This window comes from Xyrauchen texanus, chromosome 21 (assembly GCF_025860055.1).
Source record: "Xyrauchen texanus isolate HMW12.3.18 chromosome 21, RBS_HiC_50CHRs, whole genome shotgun sequence".
Taxonomy (NCBI): Eukaryota; Metazoa; Chordata; class Actinopteri; order Cypriniformes; family Catostomidae; genus Xyrauchen; species Xyrauchen texanus.
Genome location: NC_068296.1, coordinates 29527019 through 29543819, shown reverse-complemented (window position 1 = coordinate 29543819; position 16801 = coordinate 29527019). Strand labels below are relative to the sequence as shown.

Genomic DNA, 16801 nt, shown 5'->3' with positions numbered 1-16801 from the left:
GAATTTTTTACTGTAATATAATTTAAAAAAATCTAAATTATCACATGCAGATGCATCATTAAATCGTTAATATAATGAATTATGAAAATAACACAATGCAAATACTTGTAAAGGGTTCTTAAGGTTCTTTTCATTAGCTAAAAAATGAAAATTCTCATAATTTTCTCACCCTCATGTCATCCCAGATGTGTATGAATTTATTTATTCTGCTGAACACAAATTAAGATTTCTGAAGAATATTTCAGCTTTGTAGGTTTATACAATGCAAGTGAATGGTGACCAGAACTTTGAAGCTCCAAAAAGAACAAAGGCAGCATAAAAGTATTCCATAAGACTCCAGTGGTTTAATGCATGATATGATAAGTGTGGGTGAGAAACAAAATAATAATAAAAAATCTCCACTTTCACTCTTCTTCACATTCTTCTTTTGTTTTTGGTGATTCACATTCTTTGTACATATCGCCACCTAGTAAAAAAGGACTTAAATATTGATCCGTTTCTCTCCCACATCTATCATATCACTTCTGAAGACATGGATTAAACCACTGGAGCCTTATGGAATACTTTTATGCTGCCATAGTTCTTTTTGGAGCTTCAAAGTTCTGGTCACCATTCACTTGCATTGTCTGGACCTACAGAGCTGAGATATTCTTCTAAAAATCTTCATTTGTGTACAGCAGAAGAAACAAAGTCATACACATCTGGGATGGTATGAGGTTGAGTAAATTATGGGAGAATTTTCATTTTTGGGTGAACTGTCCCTTTAAGGGTGAAATCTGATCTGGACTTCTGGACAACTCCTTTATGAGATTCACCTTTGACTCTCCTAAAGACCAATGAAAACTATAGGATTGGGCCCACAGGTGTACTTTACTCCTTAACATAATTACATTTTAACTGCAGTTAAGTATGTGTGTGATTAGAGCTGTTCAGCCATGACCTACATTTTTTGGCGAACCCTGAAGTCTAATTCACCATGGGTTCCCTCTGGATTTTCCAATGGGTTTTTATAATTTATGAGTGAAATGAGGTCTGTAGTATAAATTACTTAAATATACTGGGATGTTTGGATGTACAACATAAATGACAAACAATCATCCCTCAAATGTTTATTTTAAAGCTACCATGTTTTTAAAATATGCATCTTGCTAGATAAGGACTACAAATACCACAAGCATGTGAGTACATGTACCTGACGAAATGTAAAACCATTGTAGTTCTCTCTAGCAACTTGTTAACAAGTTAAAAAACACGGTGGCTTCAAAATTATCATTTGAGGTATGACTGTGTGTAATATATTTTGTAGAACAAAACATCCAAGTACTTTTAACAATGTTTACCACAGACCTTATTTTACTTATAAATACAAAACTGGCATAATTAAATCCCATATGAAAACCCAAAGGAAATCTATGGCTCAAAAATTCCAATTCCCTTCCTGGTTTTTGGACTACAACCATAACAGCTCTATTGTGACTGCGATTAAGTTGGTTTCTGAGTAATGTCATATGATAAATGTTTATATGAGAATGTCAGAAACAAACCCTTAGTTGTGATGATGGGATTTTAGTTGTTTCTTATCGAGAGTCTTGTTGTTTACTTCGGATCCGGCAACACCTGGCCAGAGACACGTACTGCATTTTTGCAGGAAATATTTGGTCACTATTTAAATAAATAAAACATGTGTGCATGCCTGATGAGCTGTTTGGATTATAGTGTGTGTGTGTATAGACGTATAAATCGCATACTGGTCCTGCTTAATGACCAGTCCAGCCATGAGTTTAGGAAGCAGAAAGACACTCTTATGTGCGAGTGAGACCTGAGTCTGTGTTCACACCTCGCTACAGTCCTACAGAAAGGACACTGCGGTACCAACCACTGAGAGAGAGAGAGCGCGAGAGAGGGAGAGGGAGAGAGAGAGAGAGAGAGAGAGAGAGAGAGAGAGAGAGAGAGAGACATGTTCCCTTAACAGAAGTTTCTGCGAGTCCTCACGCAGTTGCAATTCAAACATGCGTCAATCACCTCTGGTCACCATGGTGACGACCGGTTTGTTTCCCTCAAAAGGAGGAGTAAAAGAAGATGTAAGCCGCTGCTGTGCGGACGGAGGAGGCGGAGATGTCAGACACCTCGTGATCATCAAACTTGTGCCAGCGCTGCTTCAGCGGGTTCTTACAGTATGCTGTGTAATGACCACCGTCCAGCCCGCCATAATGATTCTAGAGAGAGAAAAACATAAACCACAATTGCAGAGCAGTCTGAATATGATGCATGTTGAATTGGATTCTGTAGCTTCACACTAACAAAGCCAAGGTCATGGGTTCGATGTGTTGTACTCACAGACACAGCGTACAGGTTGTATTTCTTCAGGTTGTTTTTGGGCCCAATGACATACTGCGATAGGTCCAGATTATCCAGCGGAAAATCAACCAATGTCTGGAGCTTTTCTCGCCACCGGCCGTCGTATTTAAATCTTATAAACACACAACAACACATTTCTTGTTTCTGTACTTACATACAGGGATAAAAAACCTCTGAATTAAGACAGTGAAGAATTCACATACCGTTTCAAGTGCACTAGCAAAATTGGTGGAAGTTTCCAGATCTGCATTTTCTTGATGGCGTCTCTGTGTGTTTTGCAGTGTCGGCAGTAGAACCGGTTACTGTCCGTCAAACGCTCCTCCTTCGAAAACAGCTTTAAGCAATCCTGTACAAACAGACAAAACAACAGTCATGAGCAATCTTAGGCCAATTGTTCATTCTGCACCAGCCAGTCGACTATTAAAAACACTACTCGAATATCAGAAATGAATTTTCTTTGCACATTTGCCTGCCGTGAGCAGCGCTGAATACTGTGCTTTCCATCCGACTCTCTCACCAAATCTCGCGGTTACAATTGAGTCCACTGAGGTGTGGTGTGAATGTGTGCCATCGAGTTGTTAAGAGAAGAAGATATTTTGACACTTATTGAAACCTACTCCATTGATATTTGGTCCTTGTTGGAGGCATGCAAACCAAAGGACGAGAATCTGCTTTTATGGTGGACAGAAACCGCGAAGCAGTACGAGAAACTCAGAAGCTTATCAGACCAGTATTTGTGTTTGTGTTCCTCTGCCATCTTTACACGGGCAGAGAAAACAACTTTAACAGTTTTTTTCTGAATAATAACATGTGAAATGTTAAAAATGTGATGGGCTTTGTGTAGATTTTATATATGTTTTATATGCATTATATATGTGCGTTTTCCTAATGCTCTCAGTAATGGTTTATGTTTATAAACTCAGGGTGAGTGCAAATGTTTATTAATGCATATTATTCTTTTAATCGATTACTCTTTTGTTTGTGGATTAGAGTACTCGACTACAATAAAACAAATTGGCCATCCCTATCGTCCGCTATAGTGGCCCTTGTGACAACATTGAGAATGCAATACATTGCAGTTTGACACATTTTGGAACGCAACTATGCACGAAATCGAGCTTGTGTAACTAGAAGCGTCTGCATCATGTATTTGCGTAGAGTAACCTTAACCCTGTGTGTGTATGTGTGAACATGAGAGTGTGGTTGACCTGTAGAGAGCACTTGCTGCTGGACGTCATCTCCAGCGTGAGGTACATGAAGGTCTCAAATGTACGTGACATGTGTTGGCAGCTCATGCACTGAACTGTGGATTTAAATTGGCCCTGAAACAGAGCAACGATGATGGACTCGTTCAGTAGCTTGTGTTTAGACCAGGCCAGTTCCGCAGCGCTCACATCGTCCAGATGATCGATGTCTTCTTCGTTATAACCTCTGCGTTTGTTCGCCTGAGAGAGAAAAATATTAATTATTACTGTGGTCGCAAATCTCATGTTTCTCAGAGTCAGAACTTTTAAAGGCCCCATGAAATCAAAATAAAAGTTACTTTAAGTCCATGTCTACTAGCTTTAAGGTCATCTGTATGATAGTTTACTTATAAATGTGGCGGCTGTGGCTCAGGTGGTAGAGCGGGTTGGCCACTAATCGCAGGGTTGGTGGTTTGATTCCCGACCCACATGACTCCATATGCCGAAGTGTCCTTGGGCAAGAGACTGAACCCCAAGTTGCTCCCAATGGCAGGCTAGTGCTTTGCATGGCAGCTCTTCGGCCATTGATGTGTGAATAAGACACAGTGTAAAGCGCTTTGGTAACCTCTCTAAGGTTAAAGTGCAAACCATTTACCATTTACCATAAATATTGACAACATTAGCTATCAGCAGATTTGAAATCTGTAGTCTCTCTCCTCTGGCTAAAAAAAGACCCAAAATTCTTGACATCACAAAGATGCTGAGGAACTTCAAATGCTTTTTAGACTGAATACACACCCTCCCCCTACATCTGATCAGTGCATCTTTTTGTGTTCTAACCAGTGCAGATGGTGCCTTCACAGAGCACTTAGAAGGGAACACAATCCATGCTGTAGGGTTGTTCCACACAGCATTTCCACTAAGAATGACATAAAAAATGAGTTGTGAATGACAGTAATCACTTTTTAGCCATCTGAAGCTCTAACAGTGGAGGGTAATTGTCTTGGAAGGGAATAGGGCGTAGGGTTGATCACTTCTAAATGGAACGTGGGAGTTGGATGTAAAGAAAGTGGCTGGAGTTTATTCTTATTTTTAATGAAGGCGTTTCAGAGGTCTCTTGGGATATACAGCAAAAGTAAGTGTTTTTTATACTTTCGGTTTAGTGTATTGTGATTCAAAACATTAATGTAGTGTGATGTTTTACTTGCTTGGATCTCATTCATCTGTATTGGACTTGAACAATGTCTCCAACCTTGTTGTAAGCAAACACAGAGATTCGTTGTGTGTGTTTGTAGGCTGGTTATGTGGTAATGTAGTCAGTTTGATTATTGTTGGGTTCTCAAGTCATTGGAAAAGCAGTTGAACTCTGTATTGAGATCACTTTTCAAATGTTCCCCAAAGTAACACCGGCACTGGCATGAGAAACAGCACGGTGGAAAGGGGGTATAAATGTGTGTGTGGCTTTGCTGGGATGTGATGAAATTCGAAAGCTTATTGGGTATTTTTTAAGGAAACATGTCAACAGATCAAAGAAATCCACCAGACAGTTTAGGGGGAATTTAAAGCTAGTTTCTGTAACCTGAATATTAAGATCTGTTTGTACCAATACAGATTCGACTTAACAGCATGAAGGTATATATATATATATATATATATATTTTTTTTTTTAGCCTATTTTTCCTCCCAATTTGGAATGCACAATTCCCACTGCTTAGTAGGTCCTAGTGGTGGCGCGGTTACTCACCTCAGTCCGGGTGGCGGAGGACAAGTCTCAGTTGCCTCCACTTCTGAAACAGTCAATCTGCTCATGTTATCATGTGGCTCATTGTGCATGACACTGCGGAGACCCACAGCATGTGGAGGCTCATGCTACTCTCCGCGATCTACGCACAACTTACCACGTGCCGCATTGAGGGCGAGAACCACTAATCGCAACCACGAGGAGGTTACCCCATGTGACTCTACCCTCCCTAGAAACCGGGTCAATTTGGTTGCTTAGGAGACCTGGCTGGAGTCACTCAGCACGCCCTGGATTCAAACTCGCAACTCCAGTGGTGGTGATCAGTGTCAATACTCGCTGAGATTCCCAGGCTCCCCCAGCCTCCAAATATATTTAAAAAAAAACTTGATTATATATTCCGACACGGCATGAAAGAGTTCACAGAAAGGCATTTATTTTCATACCATATGAAGCCAAAACATTTTTAAAAAAAAACAGTTCGTTCAGGTGCTCGACTATAACATCAATGCAAAATCAAAAAACAACATCAGTATGCTGTTGCTCAAAAAAAAACTGTTAACTTTGGTTAACACCCTGCACATACAGTTTGAGACATTTCGAGCTGAATACTTTACATTAGAATGAATTACAATCATAGTCTGATAAAAATAATTCATAAGCACATAAATTGTTTTTTTGAAAGCAACAGTGTGGTGTATCTATATCTCATTTAAAAATGTGTTGTTCATGTTTTTCATGTAAAAAATTCAGTGTGATAAGGCCTTTAGTGTGATACAAACCTTATTGAGATCTTCATGCAGTCCGTCCATGAGGAACAACAGCAGTTCCTGTGAATCTTGATGCTCGTAGCTTGAAAAGCGGTTGTTGATTTTACAGATGGTGCCTTTAAAATCCTGCGGGCTGATGCATTTGTACTGTCCCGACCACAGCGCCTTCATAATGACACTGAACTCCTCAGCCACCTCACCTTTATGACCCAGAATATTTGCCCTAAAAACACACATATACACACATCATGTTCCTTTCCTTTCTCTTCAGACCGCAACAGCCTACATTTGATCATTCAATCAGAGTGACAAGTTATTTAAAGTGTTGTGTGTTTGTTGGGGTGGACTGTAATACCGATTAATGTCCTCTTGATAGTAATTCCTGGTGAAATATTCTGCCATGGCAACAGTGTTACACAGGCACTGAAGGATGGAGTTCATGTAGCAGGTGTTGCCGAGGTTACGAAGGCCTGTTAATAATGGGCCCTGACCCCCAAACACTGGATTTAAATTCCGGATCTTAGCCGCAGACGGGCGTGCAATCTCGACCTTAGCATATGTGGCTGCAGTCAGAGGCCTGCGATACAAAAAAGTATGTGTGTAAACAAATGTGTATTAGAATGAATATGTGTGTGTTTGTGTATGTGTACATACTTGTTTTCTCTGTTAAATGCAGGTACAGCTGCAGGTTTCCTGCTTGTTTCTGCATTGAGCTCCTGACTGATATCAGGAGACGAGTATGATCGTTTCAGTTTGGACTGCTCCCTCTCTCTCTCCCGCTCATGTTCTTTCTCTTTCTCAGTCTCTGCAGGTTGTGGCGGCTTGGCTTTGGGTGTGGAAAGTGTGCTGGGTGGGATTTGAGGTGTGTTGACCTCTGGAGGGTAGAGATGCACGCGGTTGGTGGGCGAGTGGTAATATCTATAGGTGCCCGTCACAGTATCAAGAAACTGCACAAACAAATGGCCCAGAGTGAGAAACGACACACTGAAGACACAATACTGCTGCTGCTGCTGCTGTTTCCTCTTACCTTCATCCAGCCATCAGGTAACCCAGGTACAGTTCGGCCCATTTCCTCACTGCGTGCTCGTGTCAGAAGCTCCCTCTGCAACACACGCACACACACACACACACACACACACACACACACACACACACACACACACACACACACACACACACACACACACACACACTTCACATTCTGCTCAAAAGCAAAGCCAGGTCCTTTATGTTGCTACTAAAGTAAGTAATGATGTCACGCATATCACTTACAGTACTGAACACCATTGACCCCTAAACTACAAACATCACCCTAAATTCAATACTTCATCCTTAACTCAATATCACATGACCCTATACACCCTCATCTTAAAAATAATATTTCCTTATACAACCTAAATATAATATCAATCTCAATATATCAGTCTACAAATAGTAGTTTCAGTCATTGCTGAAAACACTAAACCCCAAACTAGAATATCACCCTAAACACTCTAAACTCAAAGTATCACATTAAACTCAATATAGCAACATAATTTTAATATATCAGCATAAACTAAATATATAGCCCTGAACTCCATGTATCAGCCTAAAATCAATATATCACCCTAAACATAATATTACCTTCAATATATCACCCTACACTCAATATAGCACCCCAAACCCTATATAGGACCCTAAATTCAATATATCATCCTAAACACCCTACACTCAATATAGCACCCTAAACAGCACCCTAATTTCAATATACCATCCAAAACATAATATCAACTTCAATATATCTGTCTAAACTTAATATATCACCCTAAACACACTACACTCAATACAGCACCCTAAACAGCACCCTAATTTCAATATATCATCCTAAACTTAATATAGCACTCTAAATTCAATACATCACCCTAAACATAATATCACCTTCAATATATTATCCTAAACTTAATATATCACCCTAAACACCCTACACTCAATATAGCACCCTAATTTCAATATATCATCCTAAACATAATATCACCTTCAATATATTATCCTAAACTTAATATATCACCCTAAACACCCTACACTCAATATAGCACCCTAATTTCAATATATCATCCTAAACATAATATCACCTTCAATATATTATCCTAAACTTAATATATCACCCTAAACACCCTAAATTCAATATAGCACCCTAATTTCAATATATCATCCTAAACACCCTAAACTCAATATAACACCCTAATTTCAATTTTTCATGCTAAACAACCTAAACTCAATATCTAAAACTCCATATATCACCCGATACATGATAAACTCAATATTACATCAATAAATTACAACCTATAATTTCAATACATCACCCTAAACATAATATAATCAAAAATTATATCTCACTTAAAACACTCTAAACTAAATATAATATCACCCAAATCTCAATATTTCAGTCTACCCCAGATTATCAAAGCCCAGTCCCATTCTGATGCTGGTGAAGTGTGTGATGATGATGATGATGATGAAGACACTCACCTTGTTGTCGTTCACAGTGCTGAAATGTACGTGTGAATCCAGTGACATGCTCTTCATCTGTGCATCCAGTGCAATGTCCTTTTGCACTTTTCTGCTCTTCTCGTCTCTCTCGGTTTCTCCATGATCCTCCTCTTCTGCAGTCTTTCGCTCCAGTTTCTTTCTCTCCTGCTGTTTCTCCTCTTCCTTTTTCTCGTTCTCTTCTCTCTGTCGTCTTTCCTCTGTCTCTCTGTGTTCCTTCTCTTCTCTGGCTCGCTGTTCTCCCTCTCTCATCTCCTCCTGAGCTCGCTTGCGTTGTTCCTGTTCTTTACGAGCCTTCTCCATCAGACTGAGGGTCTCAGCTTGGATCTCCCTGCGTTCCTCCTCGCTCAGAGCTTTGGATGGGTCCAGGTTGGGTTTGATGGAGCGGTCGGGCATCATCGGTCCATTGTGTTCCGCAGGGATATCGTTCACTGCAGGCTTATCACTGACCTTTGCACTAGACAGTTTCACTGGTGGTTTCTTAGAGCGATCGATCTGTGTGCAGAGATGGTTGAAGTGTTCAATGGGTATTTATGTGAATTCTCATGTGTTAAGGTGTGTGTGTGTGTGTGTGTAGTGCTGCTAAAACCTACCTGTGGAGTGTGTCTGGGCGAGGCGGAGGGCGGTGTTACAGTGTCTATGCTTGTGGGGGGAGCAGGCTGTGGCAGTGGTGTGTGTGTTTGTGTGTTTGCAGGGTAATCTGTTGTGGGTTCCTTGTACAAAGTTGTGCGCTCTCCATTGAGCTGCACTGGAGCTGCAGGCTCTTCATGCACAATCACAGGTTTGGGCTCTTCCAGTGAAGGGTATGTGAAATTTACTGAAATCACACAACAACAGAAACGTTTATTGATCAAATCGGAGTTACAGTGAATCACTCTATATCACCCAAAATGTACAGCCTAAACTCCATCCTGCCCGACCGACTACTCCATTAAACCTAACCCCGAACCGTTAAGAGCTAATCCGCTACCACAACTCCGTATATCAATCTGTTTGTGATACTAACGTTGTGGCAGTGTGCTGGCCATCTGCTGTCTGGGTGGTTTGACTTTAGCGTTGCTGGTGTACATGGGGTAAAAGAGCAGCCAGTTATCATATCCTCCCTCTAGCACCAACGGCTCACTGCGCAGGATAGTACTGCTGTCCCACTGCACAAAAACACAATTACATTAACACACACAGCCATAAAACACACAAACATATGTTTTATGTCGATGTCATTATTACACAATGACCGAAAGTTACCTTAAAGAGAGCATCCTTAAGGCTCTGCAATGTGGTGCCCAGTTTGAGATCAGAGACGCTGCTGAACCAGTCCAACAGAATAAGGTAATCCACAAACCCTCGACGTTTCCACTCGCAAAGCGACGCTGCAGGTAGCTTCCCCTCAATCTGGTTCACTGTCACCCTGATAATTAGCATAGTGCATTACAGTTTGAGAAGTACATAATATTCATTTGAATATTCAAATGTGAGAAGAGTACTGTGGGTTTCCTGTGTCAAGTTGAAGGTATTGTTCACCAAAAATGTTTAATTGTCTCATCATTTACTCATACACATACCATCCCAAATGTGTATGGCTTTCTTTCTTCTGCAGAACAAAAATGTAGATTTTTAGAAGAATATTTCAGCTTTGTTGGTCCATACAATGCAAGTGAATGGTGACCAGAACTTTGAATCTCCAGAAATCACATCATGCAGCATAAAAGTAATCCAGATGATTCCAGTGGTTAAATCAATGTCTTCAGAAGCATTATGATAGGTGTGGGTGAGAAACAGATCAAAATTTAAGTCATTATCAATCTTCACTTTCTTTTTCATTTTCACATTCTTCTTATTTTGTTTTTTGGCAAATCACATTGTTCATGCATATCTCCAACCTACCGGTCAGGGTTGGTCAAAGGTGGAGATTTAAAGAGAAACAAAGTTAAACGTTGATCTGTTTCTCACCAACACCTATCATATCACTTTAGAAAACATGGATTTAACCACTGGAGATTCATGGATTACTTTTATGCTGCCATTATTTGATTTTTGAAGATTCAAATTTCTGGTCACCATTCACTTTATTATACGGACCTTTTTTGTGTTCTGCAGAAGAAACAAAGTCATACACATCTGGGACGGCATGAGCGCGAGTAAATGATGAGAGACAATTTTCATATAATATTTATTTCTCAACATTTATGTATTTGTTCTAAAATGACTTAAAAAAGGGAGATTTTTTTTCAATCAGAAACAACAAATAATAATATACAACTATATTTACCTACATATACATTTTTATAAAACTATTTGAAACATACTGGTTTCAATTGGTGGTCTGACCTAATTAACTGAAACAGTCTAAAAAATATATTTATTAAATGTGTATTTGGACTTTCCAACTCTCATTTTGATTCATATTAGTGGATTCAGGCTATAGAAATAAAGGAACCAGTTTTTTAATGAATGATTAGTTTGCGAATCAGACATCTCTATTCTTTCTTGCAGGCAAGAAGGGTGCAAACTCAACCACACTGTGCACCTTGACCAAATTAGGACAAAAAAAAGAGCTCATCAAGATGTTTTTAATCATTATCGTTAAGATTAAGAAAATTAATAGGGCTTACTTTTATATTGACAACAAAATAATCTATACTAATGCCTTTGTTTCAGGTATGCACATCTGTGCGGGTGTTACCCTGGGCTGATGGCCTCCTCAGGTACACTGATACACATCTGAGATGGGACACACATCTGTGACTCCTCAAAGTCCTGTCTGCTCCGGGCATCCATCACCAGCACACTGATACTGGGGTCCTTCATCAAATGAAATAAACCCTCTGCACTGATACTGCCTGAGAGAGAGAGAGATGTTGTTAAATAAAACAAAACAAAGAGCAACATGAAAAATCCAACTGAACTCGCAGTACCTTTATCACATCTGCTCTTACTGTTATTGGGTTCTTCTTTAACCTGCAGTAGAACACAGACCTTTACTCTGCAGCCATGATATAACAATACAAATCATTAACAAACTATATTAAAACATCATTGTGCCAAGAAACTTTGAACATTGACCCATTCAGCTGTTTGAGTGCCAGATGCTAGTTAAACTACTGAATCAAAAGAAGCACCTTCTTATTTTCCTTCTTTTCTGATGGTAGTCTGGGTGAAATACGTCCATCTTTCTCTGCCCTTTCTTCTCTTTGACTCTTTTCCTCTTTTCTCTCTTTTTCTTCAAGCTTTTTGCGCACTTCCACTTCCTCGTACCTGAGAGAAAAACAGAACACAGCGGTGAGAGTGATTTTCAGATAGCGGAGGAACAGTGTATGTGTTTGTGTGTGTATAATACTGACCGGAGCTTTAGACTCTCTGCAAGTTTCTCTGCTTCCTCTATAGCTTTTTTAAAGCTAGTTGGTCCCAGCATAGACAGGAAGAATTCCTGAAAAAATACAAATGAGAGGAGTTACTAACAGAACAAATGCAGATCCCTTTACTGTACCAAATATGTTGCATTTCAGGATGCTGACATGTTCACATCTGAGCACACATTCCTTTAAGATTTGAGATGACACCATCAGTACATTATTACAAACACAAATAGACATGAAATTCATGACCATATTAATAGTCAGATAATGCAAGAATCTCTTCCTTTATGTCTCTATCATTCCATTTAAAGCTGTCACAGATGCTACTCCCAGAATGCACTACCAGCTGTACCTGCTGCTGTTTGAAGTCCGGTCTTTTCTTGATGAAGTCATAAACAGTCAGATACTTCATGTACAGCACATAAGCTTTCTCCTCATCACAGTCCAGCCGACACTCCTCAGCCGCCTTGAAGATCTTACACGCACTCTGGACATAGCTGAAACACACGTGACAGTTTAACCACAATCTAGAAAACTTCTAACCGCTAAAAGACATTGTACTTAATGATCAAAACAACATTAATGCCAAATATTTAACTATAGCATCAGTGACAATGGCAGCAGTTGTTGATTGGACCCCTGTGACATTCCTCCCCATACTGAACACTAACATCAGTCTGTGCTTCCTCTATAGCCGTGTGAGTATATGTGTGTTTGTCTTACTTTCTGGTACTGATTTTGTCTGGTTTGACTTCTGCCTTCTTGTTCAAATCCCCCAGTGATGTGGACAGATACAAATCCTTCACTCGAGTGGACACAGACGGCATTTCAGCTCATATTCCTACAAAACCATTCACATTCGTATTCACTGAATAGTCATATTGTTAACATAATACACGATACCCTCAACAGATTGAGTTTAAAGCTATAACAGAATAAATCAGATTGATGATAGTTAAGATCCATAACCAGGCCCAGATGTAATCCAAGGACTTTCATTTTCTGTCCCGATTATTAGGGAAAGTCTGTGGAATTTGGAGGAAGGGATTCAAACATAGTAAATGTATTAAAAGAAGTTGAGGGTACTATAGTCTTAATGGTAGCTGAAAGCAGCATGACATTATCAACAACAGCAAAAAATTTTGAAATAAATATGCAAGGGTTGGGCAATGACAGTTCTGCACATGCTGATTCCATCTGGGCATGCCCATAAAAGAAGAATCAGACCGCATTCTGAATAATCAGACTAATAACTATATAATTAGATGCATGGAAGAAATAGATGAATGATGACAGAATAACCAGATCCATGAGAGTAAAGATCAGACCCATACCAGAAGAATTAGACCTATTACAGAACTATCCATTAGACCCATGACAGAATAACTAGAGCCATGATGCATTATTCAGACCTAAGATAATAAAGATCAGACCCATAACAGAAGAATCAGACTGATGTAAGAATAATATGATTGATGACAGTAAAGATCAGACCCATAACAGAAGGATAAGATCAACGACAGTAAAGATCAGACCCAAAACAAAAGAATCGGACTAATGACAGTAAAGATCAGACCATTACAAATGAATCGGACTAATGACAGTAAAGATCAGACCCAAAACAAAAGAATCGGACTAATGACAGTAAAGATCAGACCATTACAAATGAATCGGACTAATGACAGTAAAGATCAGACCCAAAACAAAAGAATCGGACTAATGACAGTAAAGATCAGACCATTACAAAAGAATCGGACTAATGACAGTAAAGATCAGACCCAAAACAAAAGAATCGGACTAATGACAGTAAAGATCAGACCATTACAAATGAATCGGACTAATGACAGTAAAGATCAGACCCAAAACAAAAGAATCGGACTAATGACAGTAAAGATCAGACCATTACAAATGAATCGGACTAATGACAGTAAAGATCAGACCCAAAACAAAAGAATCGGACTAATGACAGTAAAGATCAGACCATTACAAAAGAATCGGACTAATGACAGTAAAGATCAGACCATTACAAAAGAATCGGACTAATGACAGTAAAGATCAGACCCAAAACAAAAGAATCGGACTAATGACAGTAAAGATCAGACCATTACAAAAGAATCGGACTAATGACAGTAAAGATCAGACCCAAAACAGAAGAATCGGACTAATGACAGTAAAGATCAGACCATTACAAAAGAATCGGACTAATGACAGTAAAGATCAGACCATTACAAAAGAATCGGACTAATGACAGTAAAGATCAGACCATTACAAAAGAATCGGACTAATGACAGTAAAGATCAGACCATTACAAAAGAATCGGACTAATGACAGTAAAGATCAGACCATTACAAAAGAATCGGACTAATGACAGTAAAGATCAGACCCAAAACAGAAGAATCGGACTAATGACAGTAAAGATCAGACCATTACAAAAGAATCGGACTAATGACAGTAAAGATCAGACCCAAAACAGAAGAATCGGACTAATGACAGTAAAGATCAGACCATTACAAAAGAATCGGACTAATGACAGTAAAGATCAGACCATTACAAAAGAATCGGACTAATGACAGTAAAGATCAGACCCAAAACAGAAGAATCGGACTAATGACAGTAAAGATCAGACCATTACAAAAGAATCGGACTAATGACAGTAAAGATCAGACCATTACAAAAGAATCGGACTAATGACAGTAAAGATCAGACCCATTACAAAAGAATCGGACTAATGACAGTAAAGATCAGACCATTACAAAAGAATCGGACTAATGACAGTAAAGATCAGACCCAAAACAGAAGAATCGGACTAATGACAGTAAAGATCAGACCATTACAAAAGAATCGGACTAATGACAGTAAAGATCAGACCATTACAAAAGAATCGGACTAATGACAGTAAAGATCAGACACATTACAAAAGAATCGGACTAATGACAGTAAAGATCAGACCATTACAAAAGAATCGGACTAATGACAGTAAAGATCAGACCCATTACAAAAGAATCGGACTAATGACAGTAAAGATCAGACCCAAAACAGAAGAATCGGACTAATGACAGTAAAGATCAGACCATTACAAAAGAATCGGACTAATGACAGTAAAGATCAGACCCATTACAAAAGAATCGGACTAATGACAGTAAAGATCAGACCATTACAAAAGAATCGGACTAATGACAGTAAAGATCAGACCCATTACAAAAGAATCGGACTAATGACAGTAAAGATCAGACCCATTACAAAAGAATCGGACTAATGACAGTAAAGATCAGACCCATTACAAAAGAATCGGACTAATGACAGTAAAGATCAGACCATTACAAAAGAATCGGACTAATGACAGTAAAGATCAGACCCATTACAAAAGAATCGGACTAATGACAGTAAAGATCAGACCCATTACAAAAGAATCGGACTAATGACAGTAAAGATCAGACCCATTACAAAAGAATCGGACTAATGACAGTAAAGATCAGACCATTACAAAAGAATCGGACTAATGACAGTAAAGATCAGACCATTACAAAAGAATCGAACTAATGACAGTAAAGATCAGACTCATTACAAAAGAATCGGACTAATGACAGTAAAGATCAGACCATTACAAAAGAATCGGACTAATGACAGTAAAGATCAGACCATTACAAAAGAATCGGACTAATGACAGTAAAGATCAGACCCAAAACAAAAGAATCGGACCATTACAAAAGAATCGGACTAATGACAGTAAAGATCAGACCCAAAACAAAAGAATCGGACCATTACAAAAGAATCGGACTAATGACAGTAAAGATCAGACCCAAAACAGAAGAATCGGACTAATGACAGTAAAGATCAGACCATTACAAAAGAATCGGACTAATGACAGTAAAGATCAGACCCAAAACAGAAGAATCGGACCATTACAAAAGAATCGGACTAATGACAGTAAAGATCAGACCCATTACAAAAGAATCGGACTAATGACAGTAAAGATCAGACCCATTACAAAAGAATCGGACTAATGACAGCAAAGATCAGACCCATTACAAAAGAATCGGACTAATGACAGTAAAGATCAGACCCATTACAAAAGAATCGGAATAATGACAGCAAAGATCAGACCATTACAAAAGAATCGGACTAATGACAGTAAAGATCAGACCCATTACAAAAGAATCGGACTAATGACAGCAAAGATCAGACCATTACAAAAGAATCGGACTAATGACAGTAAAGATCAGACCCAAAACAGAAGGATAAGTTCAATGACAGTAAAGATCAGACTAATGACAGAACAATCAGACACATAAAAGAATAATCAGACGGATGACAACGATGACCACATTCATAACAATACAGTAACTGTATTGTGTTTATCTCCTTCGCATTAGCGCATTTAGCCATCTAAACTCACCCAAACACACAGCTGAAATAAAATCCGCTCTGAACAGACACTGGAAACAACAGTAAATTACAAATAAGGGCGGTAAAGTGAAGTTTAAACAGAGTAATAATAAACACACTGAAAACTGCTCGATCAAATCCGGAAGTCAATGGATTCAAATCACGAAAGCTTTATTTAAACACACTTCGCAAAAACACAACATCAACACATAACACGTTTGAAATGAGTGTTCATCATAGATATTCATAAAAACATATATATGGTGTTCATCGCTTTTGTGTGCTTAAACTTTTAATCACCCCATCACAAATTGTGACATTTTCATTGTTTTTGTAAACATTTTGTATGAGTATTTTTGTAACACTCAGATCTGAGTCTAATGAACTTAAACATTACTGGGGATATTCGAGTTTGGATGATTCGTTGCTAAATGAAATATGTTGTTGAGATCTGAAATGCGCACTTTAATCAGCCGATTTGTG

At 38.8% G+C, this 16801-nt stretch overlaps 1 protein-coding gene across 1 annotated transcript; it reads right to left on the bottom strand.

The window, feature by feature from the left end:
- Nucleotides 1–648: 648 nt before the first annotated feature.
- Nucleotides 649–16467, bottom strand: LOC127661878 (ubiquitin carboxyl-terminal hydrolase 8-like). Its single transcript, XM_052152821.1, has 19 exons — nt 16329–16467; nt 12656–12773; nt 12285–12429; nt 11918–12003; nt 11696–11831; nt 11492–11534; nt 11260–11416; nt 9822–9984; nt 9583–9724; nt 9170–9393; nt 8559–9071; nt 7078–7152; nt 6705–6997; nt 6406–6627; nt 6063–6273; nt 3567–3803; nt 2562–2704; nt 2338–2470; nt 649–2216 (listed from the first exon to the last, which is right to left on the bottom strand). Exons 2-19 carry the CDS (start codon nt 12757–12759, stop codon nt 2058–2060), a joined length of 3186 nt encoding a protein of 1061 aa, XP_052008781.1. The 5' UTR covers nt 12760–12773; nt 16329–16467; the 3' UTR covers nt 649–2057.
- Nucleotides 16468–16801: the final 334 nt, after the last annotated feature.